Source organism: Dipodomys spectabilis, unplaced genomic scaffold (genome assembly GCF_019054845.1).
Source record: "Dipodomys spectabilis isolate Male_0828 unplaced genomic scaffold, ASM1905484v1 ptg000233l, whole genome shotgun sequence".
NCBI lineage: Eukaryota > Metazoa > Chordata > Mammalia > Rodentia > Heteromyidae > Dipodomys > Dipodomys spectabilis.
Window position 1 is genome coordinate 313934 of NW_024870910.1, and position 11413 is coordinate 325346.

The 11413-nt window shown below is 49.0% G+C and overlaps 1 protein-coding gene across 3 annotated transcripts in view; it reads right to left on the reverse strand.

Moving 5' to 3' along the window:
- Positions 1-11413, reverse strand: part of Fam189a1 (family with sequence similarity 189 member A1) — a 151483-nt gene that overhangs the window by 7120 nt on the left and 132950 nt on the right. For all 3 annotated transcript variants that reach the window (XM_042698555.1, XM_042698554.1, XM_042698553.1), the window contains 3 exons: positions 7672-7779; positions 4320-4480; positions 3516-3651 (listed from right to left, as the gene is read on the reverse strand). In XM_042698555.1, coding sequence (XP_042554489.1) covers positions 3516-3651; positions 4320-4480; positions 7672-7779 — 405 coding nt within the window. The remainder of the gene's footprint in view (positions 1-3515; positions 3652-4319; positions 4481-7671; positions 7780-11413) is intronic.

An 11413-nucleotide genomic window follows, 5' to 3' on the forward strand; every position in this document is an offset into this window, starting at 1 on the left:
GGTGGTGGTGGTGGTGGTGGTGGTGGTGGTGTGGTGGTGGGGGTGGGGGTGGTGGTGGTGGTGGGGGTGGGGGTGGGGGTGGTGGTGGGGGTGGTGGGGGTGGTGGGGGGGGGTGGGGGTGGTGGTGGTGGTGGTGGTGGTGGTGGGGGTGGTGATGGTGGTGGTGGTGGTGGTGGTGGTGGGGGTGGGGGTGGTGGTGGTGGTGGTGGTGGTGGTGGTGTGGTGGTGGTGGTGGGGGTGGTGATGGTGGGGGGGGTGGTGGTGGGGGTGGTGGTGGGGGTGGTGGGGGTGGTGGTGGGGGGGGGGGTGGTGGTGGTGGTGGTGGGGGTGGTGGTGGTGTGTGTGTGGGGGGGGTCTCAGCTTCTTCAGTAGGCTGAGGCAAGACAATCTCTTAAGCTCCGGGGAGATTAAGACCAGCCTGGATGGCACCAAAGATCCTGTGTCAAAAACTAAATCTCGGGGCAGGTGCTGATGGCTCACACCTATAATCCTCGCTACTCAGGAGGCTGAGATCTGAGGATTGCAGCTCAAAGCGAACCCCAGGCAGGATAAAGTCTGGGAGACCCTTCTCTCCAATTAATCATTAAAAACCAAGAAGGAGAGGTATGGCTCAAATAGTAGAGTGTCATCCTTGAGTGAAAAACATGAAGGGGCAGTGCCTAGCCCCTAAGTTCAAGCCCCAGTACCAGAACTATATAAATACACACATACACACACATACATACATACATACATACACCCATTGTCAGCCAGCTGCTGGTGGCTTGTGTCTATAATCCTAGCTACTTAAGAGGCTGAGATCTGAGGATGGCAGTTCAAAGCTAGCCCCGGCAAGAAAGGCCTAAAAACTAGAAGTGGAGCTAGAGTACTAGCCTTGAGCAAAAATGCTCAGGGACAGTGCCCAGGCCCTGAGTTCAAGCCCCAAGACTGACAAATAAATAATAAATCTTCCCAATAAGTGCTTATCTCCTCCCCCTGTGCAGAGCCCCATTGTGTCCCCTCACTCTTCTGCCATTCTGTCATTCTGTCCTCTTTATCCAAACTTGGCTGATAGGCAATTTATACTCCATTTGTCCCAACAAGGGCGAAGCAATTAGCCTGCTCCTCATCTAGGAAGAAGGTTTGTGCTGTGAAGTCAAGGGGTTGCTCCTGGCTGTGTGGTCAGATGGGGGATAGACCACCCCAGAGGAGGTGGCAGCTGGCATGTGCAGCCCTCCCTCGGTGGATGATAATGGGTTTCATCGACTTCCGGCCTCCCAGAGACACTTGTGGAATTGAAAATGCCCCAAGAACATGGGGTCAAGGAGAGTCAGCCTGCACTCGGCAGGCCACTTAATTACCAGATGTTCCCACACAGCTGGCTTGAGAGAGGCTGCATCTACAGAGGCGCTCACCTGGGCTGCTCTCTGGCTGGCCATGTCTGCAGGCTGGCTAGATACAGGCTCTGTGGAAGGAATCTCAGTATAGAGTTCCAAGGTATTTTGGAGAAAGATGTCCTATCTCAGTATAGAGTTCCAAGGTGTTTTGGAGAAAGATGTCGTGTGTGTGTGTGTGTGTGTGTGTGTGTGTGTGTGTGTGTGTGTGTGTGTGTGTGTGTGTGTGTGTGTGTGTGTGTGTGTGTGTGTGTGTTGGTACTGGGGCTTAAATTTTAGGGCCTGAGTGCTGTCCCTTCACCTTTTCATTCAAGGTTGGTACTCTACGATTTAAGCCACAGCTCTACTTCTGGAGTAGGCTAACTGGAAATTAAGAAAGCTCAAAGCCTTTCCTGCCCAGGTTGGCTATAGAGTTCCAAGGTATTTTGGAGAAAGATGTCCTATCTCAGTATAGAGTTCCAAGGTGTTTTGGAGAAAGATGTCGTGTGTGTGTGTGTGTGTGTGTGTGTGTGTGTGTGTGTGTGTGTGTGTGTGTGTGTGTGTGTGTGTGTGTGTGTGTGTGTGTGTGTGTGTGTGTGTGTGTGTGTGTGTGTGTGTGTTGGTACTGGGGCTTAAATTTTAGGGCCTGAGTGCTGTCCCTTCACCTTTTCATTCAAGGTTGGTACTCTACGATTTAAGCCACAGCTCTACTTCTGGAGTAGGCTAACTGGAAATTAAGAAAGCTCAAAGCCTTTCCTGCCCAGGTTGGCTTCCACCTGCAGTGGACAGCAGTGGGAGCTGGGGCCTTGTTAAGAATGGGAAATTCCTGGCTTACCTTTCTCCCTTCACCTGCTGCTGGCTTCAAAACCCTGGAGCTGGGACCTGTCATCAGAATTTGATTGACATGTCTTGGGGAAGGGGTGAGATGCCTATCAGAGTCTCACACCCAGCTATTCTTCTTCATGCCCCTACGCAAACCCCAAGGCCATCTGGCTCCAGCCCAGCAGGCTTTTCATGACCAATCAGGAGGATCACAGGCTTTGGGCAGCTATGAGCCTCTGCTTTCTTTCTTTACTGCTGGTTCCCACAAATCCAGGCTTGTGGGGGCCCCACCTGAGCTCTGTCATGTGGGCAGGAGCCTCTTCCTTCCCATCATGCAGTGATGCAATTCTGCACGCCCCTTCTTCAGGCCCCTCTCCCCTCCCTGGCTCAGATATCCCAGTGAGGGTCCACCAAGGCGGGAGGATGAGCCCTGGAGGAGTTTAGGAAGCGCAGAGACAGCCCTCCCCTACCAATAGTTGGGCACAAGTGGAGTGTGCTTATCATCCCAGCTGCGTGAGAGGCTAAGGTTGGGAGGACCACAGTTCTAGACCATCCTGGGTAGAAAAGTATACAGTATTCCTTCTCAACAGGATAGCCAGGTCTGGTGATGTCTACTTGTCATTGGGGCTATAATGGGAAGCCCAAAGCAGGCAGATGGGATCTTGTATTTTTGGCTCAGGCTGGCCTGGAACCAGAATCCCCTCGCCTGCATGTGGAACAAAGCTTAGGTAACAGGTATGGACCACCATGCCAGCTTGTTAACTGTAAAGGGATTTAGCTAACTTCATCCCTTTTTTTTTTTTTTTTTGGCTTGGGCTGGTTTTGAACAGTGATCCACCTCCCAAATAAGATGGGATTATAGGAATGAGACATCTTGCCCAGCCAATGATTGTGGTATATGCTGGAGACAGGTCATGCTCCCCGCCCCTGCCCACCCTAATACTCAGCACACACAGCCCCAGCCTCCCTAATGGGGTGCTTCACCTATGATTTAGAAGCTTCCAGGGCCTTCTACACTAAGTTCTTGCCTATCACAGCATCAAGCTCAGGCACACGTGAGTTGTGTTGCGTGCTTTCTACAACCAAGTCAGACAATCAAGGGGAAAACACAAATAATGGGGACCCCAGGCCTGGGCTCGAACTTTGGTAGATCTAGCTGTCAATTCCAGCACAGAGCTAAGCAGAGCCAGTATCCTATTTTCTGGAAGGTTCCCCAATGCAGGCACCGGTAGGAGCCATCAGTGCAAGGCAGGCACGGGTGTGTCAACCACACAGCCCATTCCACATCCGACCTAGTGCTTGCCCTGAGGGCCGGGCCCCTGTAGTGGCCCCAGGTCTCACCTGGCTGGCCGGCGTCTGGCCCACCACGGCCTCGTAGGGCGGGGGCAGCTCGGCGGGGTACAGCATGCTGGGGCTGTTGATGGCTACGTCGTACAGAGTGCTGAGCGGAGAGGAGGCAAAGTCCAGGTGGAGGCCCCTGAAAAGGAAAAGTGGTCGTCACAGGGCCGCTCCCGAGGAGTGGGCCCTGACTGCTGGCTGACTCCCACAGAGTGTGAACTGTTGGCCGGGGGCATCCTCCATCCAATACCTGATTTGTCTGAGGGAGAAAGGTGTGAGTCACTGGGCAATTGTAACTTTGGTCTTCCTTCTGGAAAGATATCCACATTTCTAGTCAACTCATAGTCATGTAACTCCAGTGCTCACGCAGCTGGTGGGACCTTGAGTGACATTTTCCACAAATAATTATCATTCATTCCATCGGTCGTGGGGCTTGAACTTGAGGCCGGGGCACTATCCCTGAGCTCTTTTTGCCCAAGGTTTAAAGCTCTACCACTTTGAGCCACAGCTTGTGGTTTTCTGGCGGTTCCTTAGAGATAAGAGTCTTATAGACTTTCCTGCCCTGGCTGGCTTTGAACCATGATCCAATCTTAGCCTCCTGAGTAGCTAGGATTACAAGATGAGCCACTAGCGCCCAGCTCAAGCTTGCTTTTCTATGCCTGGTCTTAGGTCTGCTCAGCCCTCGTTTCCCCCTCCCCCACCCCATTCCTGGAAGAACAGCTGGCTATTTCCACCTTGTCCCAACCAAAGCTGCTTGTGATGCTGGTGGCCTGAGCCCGGGAGTGAGGCGTGGAGAGGAAGGCTCACCGGTGGGTGTCAGAGGAGGGCGTGCAGGAGTACTCGGGAGGGTAGTAGGGTGGGGGCGGGAGGGGTGCGATGAACTCGTCGAAGTCCAGGATCTGGTGGATCACGGTGCCATGGGGGGTCACGCAGGCAGGGTTGGCCGAGTGTGACCTCTGGGGAAAGAACTAGAAGACAGAGCGCATGGCAGTTAGTTAGGAAGCCTGGTGTGGCTTGTGTCTCGTCAAGCTCATTGCACCCGCGTTTTCACCATTAGCGTGCACTGTCTTCACTCCATTTTCCACACTGTTAGGCAAAGTGCCTTTTAGGGATTTTTGTTTTGCTTTTGAGAAAAAGTAGCGTCTGGGAGGTATTGGTTATTACCCTTCCCATTATGCTGGCTCCTGGGTTTTTTTTTTTAAATCAACCATGGCCATCCATGGATGGAGCCTTGCTATGTCCATTTGTGGAATAAGCTTGGGAATTGTCCGCTGCTCTCAGTGCAGAGACTGTGGCTATGAAATGGCTCTGTGGGGGATGGGCTCTGTGCTCTTGCACGGCGAGGGCATAGGAGAGAGAGGGTGAAGGGACAACAAGGGGACCCGCATCCCCTGCACATATAACAGCACCATTAAAAAACAATGAGGCACCTGTGGCTCATGCCTATAATCCTAGCTACTCAGGAGGCTGAGATCTGAGGATCACGGTTCAAAGCCAACCTGGGCAAAATATACATTACAAATTACTTATGAGGGTTGGAGGCATGGCTCAGTTGGTAGCCAATGAAGTAAATGCCAGGTACTGAGTTCTGGTCTCGGACCTAAACAATAAAATCCATATAGACCATGCTTACTGAATGAGCAGTAAGTCATCTTTAGATCAGTGAAAACTGAGGTGACACAGCCCCAAGCTCACATCTCACATGAAGGAAGTGGGTCTCAGATACAGACAGGCCTTGACCTCAGACCTATGACCTCCCCCAAGCTCACTGCTGCCCCCTGCAGGTCACCAGACAACAGCTCTGTGCAGAGCAGTTACCACTGCAGCTGCTTCAGAGCTACAGCATGCTCACTTCATCTTTTGTTGCCTGTGTTCAGTGTGATACTGAACAACTAGAATAATGCACACTTTTTAGCATTTTAGCCGCCCTTTTGTTCTGTCAGTTGGGCCAAATTGGTGTGATATTTACAGATCAACAGTAAAAGAAAAAAAAAAAAGAAACAAAATCTGCTGAGGTGAGGAGAATTCCCTGGTATTTAACCTTTCCTTCCCACAACACACTGAAGAAAATTGCCAACCCCAAGTCTCCATGAACCAGATTGAAAGTTCACCCTGCTGAATAAGAGTTTAATTAGACACCTTTCAAAACTCTGCAACCCTCTGGAAAGGCTGGCTGGCCGTGACAGCTGTGTGGGTCCATACTGGGCAAGGGAAGCTATATGTGGTAGACAATTAGGGAATGACAGGCACATTTTTAACGTCTGGGTAACGATGTTCCCAGGCCCTGTATCTTGATTAACTGGGGTATTGCACCAGAACAGGGAGGGGGAGGGAGAAGGAGGAAGAGGAGGAGGAAGAGGAGGAGGAGGAGGAGGAGGAGGAGGAAGAGGAGGAGGAGGAGGAGGAGGCAGCAGCGGCCAAGGAAAAGCATAAAGCATGCATACAAGATGGGGTGGGCCAGGGAACAGAACGGGAGTGCGGCAGATACAGATGGTGCTCGGGTAGGACACACCAAAACTCAAGGGAGCCAGGCACTTGTGGCTCAAGACTGTAATCCTAACTACTCAGGAGGCTGAGCTCTGGGGATCATGGTTCAAAGCCAGCTCAGGCAGGAGAGACTTACCTCCAATTAACGATAGAAAAAGCTGTAAGTGTTAAGGAAGGTCACCTTTCTGTTTTGTCTCTCCTGCATTATCTACTTCCTTTCCTCCTTTTTCCACAAGGGCTTTACCTAAAGCCAACCAGAGACAGCTGCTGGTTCTGAGCTTCTCCAGCCTCCAGAGCAATAAGGTGAAGAAACCTCTTTTTTTTCTCTTTGATCGTTTCTTTATTTAATCACCAATTAATGCTGCTCAAGGTTTCAAATTCCTCTCCAAACTTTCTAAAACATTGATAAATGTTTTTTTTTTGTTTCTAATTAGAGCCATCCTAATTGAGATGAGGTGTTGTCTATTTTCAGTTTTATTTGCTAATATTTTTATTAATCTCTTTATGAACAGGTTCTTTTAGGTGTAGCCTAGTTGAAGCAGTCTGAAAAAAATAAAATGATAAAAAGAAATAGCAGACTAGTATTTCTGTGGAAAGATAATTAAAATAATGAAATGATAAGCAGAAGGCCACTATAGTGGGGGCTAGACAATTATAATTTGCTAGTACTATAACTTTTGAATGGGAAGTGTAAACTGGCCATACGAACTTATGCACTTCAAAATAAAATGTAATTCAGACTTTAAAACTAGTTTACATTCCTACCAACAAGGCAGCAGAAATCTCTTTTCTTTATAAATCGATCTGCCTCCGGTATTTCATTATCCTAACTGAAGACAGATGGAGATGGGAAAAGAGATGCTGGGAGATAGGGGGCAGAGAGAGAGAGAGAGAGAGAGAGAGAGAGAGAGAGAGAGAGAGAGAGAAAGCAAGAACAGGAGGAAAAGTCCCTCCCCTACTGTGAAACAGTATCATCTAGAACCTCTCTTGTGTCCTGAGAATTGGCCTGTGTTCCACTGACAGGGAAACAACGCGGACCTATCATGGTTTAGGATGTGCATATTTATAAACGTGTATAAACAAGCATATAGCTCCTCCAGGGACAGCAGAACTGTCTCTCTGAGATCCTGGCTGGCTGGGGTGCCAGGGGAAAGCCAGTGGCCAGGTTCATTACGAAGTCAGAATTAATTAGCAAATTGTAAAAGCAAGGCATAGCACTTTGAAATTTGAGAAGAACCCATCTTTTGACAACCCTAAACATCCTCAATAGCATGAGGTTGGCCCCTGCCCTGGAGGTGCCTGGGGCACAATAAAGTCCAGGGCCATGAGATTTCTACTAAAATTGCTCAGGGGCCGTCTAGGAGGATGGGCCAGTGGCAGGACTGTCCGTACAGTTCCAACAGCATCTACCATAAATAATCAACAGCTCCCAAAGTGCACTGCGCCATCTTACAGAGAGCAGAGAGGCACGGGATGGCCTCCAACCAGGTACCTCAGGCAGAACCAGCCCAGCATCCCCGCCCTACCTCTGGGGTCCAATCAGAAGCGTCTGCTTCCGCGTTGGTTTCCTATCCACTTCTGGTGCCCAATCAGGAGCGTCTACTTCTGCGTTAGTCCCCGCCCCACTTCTGGCACCCAATCAGAAGCGTCTGCTTCTGCTTCGGTCACTCACCATGTGAAGGACATCGGAGGACACCATTTGCATGCAGCACATGGCGGTGGCCAGCGCACACACGATGGTGGAGAGGACGTTGAGGGCGCACACACTGAAGAGGAGGTCCTGGGAGAAGACAGGACGTGGGAGAAGGTCAGCTCAGCTTGAACAACCACATGCAGGGGGCCTTACACGCTTTGCCAGGGCCCAGCATGAGCTGGCGACTGCCATCTGCTTCATGGTGTGTGTGTGTGTGTGTGTGTGTGTGTGTGTGTGTGTGTGTGTGTGTGTGTGTGTGTGTGTGTGTGTGTGTGTGTGTGTGTGTGTGTGTGTGTGTGTGTGTTCTGTCTGTCTGTGGTTCTTTTTTAAAACATGTTTCTTCTTTCACAATGCTGATCAGCTCATAATAATAATTACTAGTAGTAGTATTAGCAGTAAGTTAGTTTGAACTCAGGGCCTTGACTTGCCAGGCAGGTACTGGACTACGTTAGCCACACTCCCAACCCTTTTTGCATTATTTTTATTAATTGTTATTCTTAAATAAGGTTTGGTTTTCACCCAGATCCCTTGGCTCTGTTCTCCTGTTCGTTTGTTTTTTCTTTTTTTGTGTGTCAGTCCTAGGGCTTGAACTCAGGGTCTGGGCACAGTCCCTGAGCTTTTGTACTCAAGGCTAGTGCTCTGCTACTTTGAGCCACAGCTCCACTTCTGGCTTTTTTGTTTTGTTTTTGTTTTTGGTGGTTAAATGGAGATAAAGAGTCTCAGGGACTTTCTTGCCCGAGCTGGCTTTGAACCACAGTCCTCAGAACTCTGAGTAGCTTAAGTATTACAGAATCACCAGTATCTGGCTGTTCTCGTGGTTTATTATTATTTCCAGAGTGGGCTTTTTTGGAGGGAGTTTTGTGTCCACATGCTTCTTGAGGAAATGAATTCTCAACCCATGCCAGAAAGAGGAAAATAAAATAACCAGGATGTACAAAAAGAATCAACAATTCAGAACATACACCATGGATTTGGATATCTATGGTCTACCTGAAAGATTTAGAATGATTCAACTTTTTATTTATTCATTCATCCATTTATTTATTTATTTTTGGGTCCGGTCGTGGGGCCTGAACTCTGGGCCTTGGCACTGTCCCTCAGCTCTTCAGTTCAAGGCTAGTGCTCTACCACTTGAGCCACAGCGCCACTTCCAGTTTTCTTTTTGCTTATGTGGTGCTGAGGAATCGAACCCAGAGCCTCAGACATGCAAGGCAAACGCTCTACCACTGAGCTACCTTCCCAGCCCCATTTTTTTTAATAGACAGAATTCAGCTACCAGGAGAGAGATTGCCTTTTCACAGAACTGTGGCATTAGCAAGGTGGGAGGTATTAAGAGGAGCTTGTTCTGCACGGTCCCCACCCTGTGGTGTGTCTACCAGACTGTCTGATGGAAGAACCTCCTAGGCCTTGTTCCTGCACACATAGGAACCCAAGCCTTCTAATGCAGCCCATCCTCTAGGAAATTTCCGTGATTACAGAAGTCACAGTGGAACCCCTTTCCTCAGAACCTGATCCTTAAAGGCTTCTCCAGACTGCCCTAGGAGACAGATAAGGGGTACAATTATGAGAATATCAAGGAAAAAAGTGAGCATGTGGTGTTGCAACACATTCCTAGAGATACAGTCCAAGGCGGGGGAATGTCAAGATGGAGAAATGAGTCTTGATTTTTCCGCAGAAGAGAAATGGAGCTCCCTCTAGGGTGAATTATCTCCCACTCTGAGATAAGAGTATTTTGAGATTTCTGGTAGGATTCTTGGCTCTGTATCTCTAATTCTCTTGGCTACTCCTTTTCCTAGACTCAAAGAATTTCTTCCCAAACATGTGCTAACAGTATTCAACAGAATACTTGATGAACCCTCCAGGAATCTCAGGGCACCTCTCTTTTCCAGCATCCCATCCTGAGAACTCAAGCTTCTTATCTCTCGACTCTCTTTGGCTCTCAAGTCTGTCTCTCCAATTTAGGGAGTCCCCTGGGCTCCCATGCCCAGCAGAAACCTGGAAACTCAGGGCAGTCAGCAGGGGCTGTGGCAGGGCTCCTGTGATTTGCCCTTCACCTCTCAGGGAGATCGCAGTGCTTTATTTCTGATATTCACTGTCTGTATATGTTATATTGATTTGGGAGCATCTGACAGGATTAAATCTCATCTGTTATTGTTTCCTGTTGGCCAGATAGTCTTGGTGATTGTTCTGTGTGTTTGCTGGTACTGGGGCTTGAACCCAGGGCCTGGGTACTGTCATTTAGCTTTTCTACTTAAGGATGGTGCTCTACCACTTGAGCAATAGCTCTATTTATAGCTTTTTTCTCTGGTTAACTGGAGATAAAAGTCTCATGGACTTTCCTGCCTGGGCTGGCTTCGAACTGCAATATTCAGGTCTCAGCTTCCTGAGTAGCTGGTATTACATGTGTGAGCCACAGGCACCCAGCAATATTGTTAGTTTTATAAAGAAACCACTTCTCTTCATCACCCAGAATCTGGAATACACTTTGTCTGCTTAGTGAAGGAAAGGTAGGCATCACACAATATTCTGTTCACAGGGTGTTGTCACAGAGGAAATACATAATTTATGGCTTTTCAACTTTCAAAAACTTAAACAAGCCAGGCAGGAAAGTCCATGACACTCTTATCACCAATAAACCACCAGGAAACTGGAAGTGGCACTGTGGCTCAAGTGGTAAAGCACTAGTGTTGAGCTGAAGAGCTGAGGGACAGTGCCCAGGTCCAGAGTTCAAGCCCCATGACCCACAACAACAAAAAACTTTAACTCTAAACCCATTGGGCACCAGTGGCTCACGTCTGTAATCCTAGCTACACAGGAGCCTAAGATAGAAGGTTAAAATTCAAAGCCAGGGGAGTATAGACAAATCCAAGAGATTTTTATCTCCAATTCACTACCCTAAAGCTATAAGTGGAGGTGTGGCTCAAAGGGTGGAGCCCTAGCCTGGAGTGAAAAGAGCCAAGTTAGAGCAGGAGACTCTTGAGTTAGAGAGGGGAAGGGGAAGAGAGACCGACCCACTGTGTCAAGTTTGCTTTCAGTGGAGATGGAGTCATGAAGACTTTTCTGGTTGAACTGGCTTAGAACTTCAGTCTTCCCAATCTCAACCTCCCCTGTAGCTTGGGATGACAAGGAGGTCTGGTGAACTTCTCTTTTCTGGGGCCAGCCTCAAACTGTGATCCTTCCTTTTCTCAACCTCCCAAGTAGCTAGGATTATAGGCCCGAACCACTGGCACCTCGATGCTTTATATTTTTATAGCAAGGAAAGTTGATTTTAATACACACAAAATGGCCTCCAGGGGCCGTAACATTCCCCTGGGGAATCTGTCAGCTTTCCCTGGAAGTGGGTGGTTATGATTACAATCTGGTTTTATTTTGGTCTTAACAACGGTAGAAAGAAAATGCATCCAGGTGGAAGAGGCACTTTAGGAGTAGTCAGAATGAGAAAGAAATGGCTGTTCCTGTCCCTCTTAGGAGGGCTTGAAATGCCATGACAGGCCTTAGACAGGGGCCCGAGGAAGACCCACAATGCAGTGGGGGCAGCAGGAAATGTCTACAACCATAATGAGTGGGCCTGGAGTGCTGAATTCCTGGCCTCCTCCAACCCTGCTGGGCTCTGAACTTGGACCGGTCTTCTCTCTGAAAGAAAGCAGGTGCTGGGGAGCCGGGGCCATGTTCCTGCCTCCTCAGTGAGGAATCTTCTGTCTACATAAACCTCTCTGCCTGT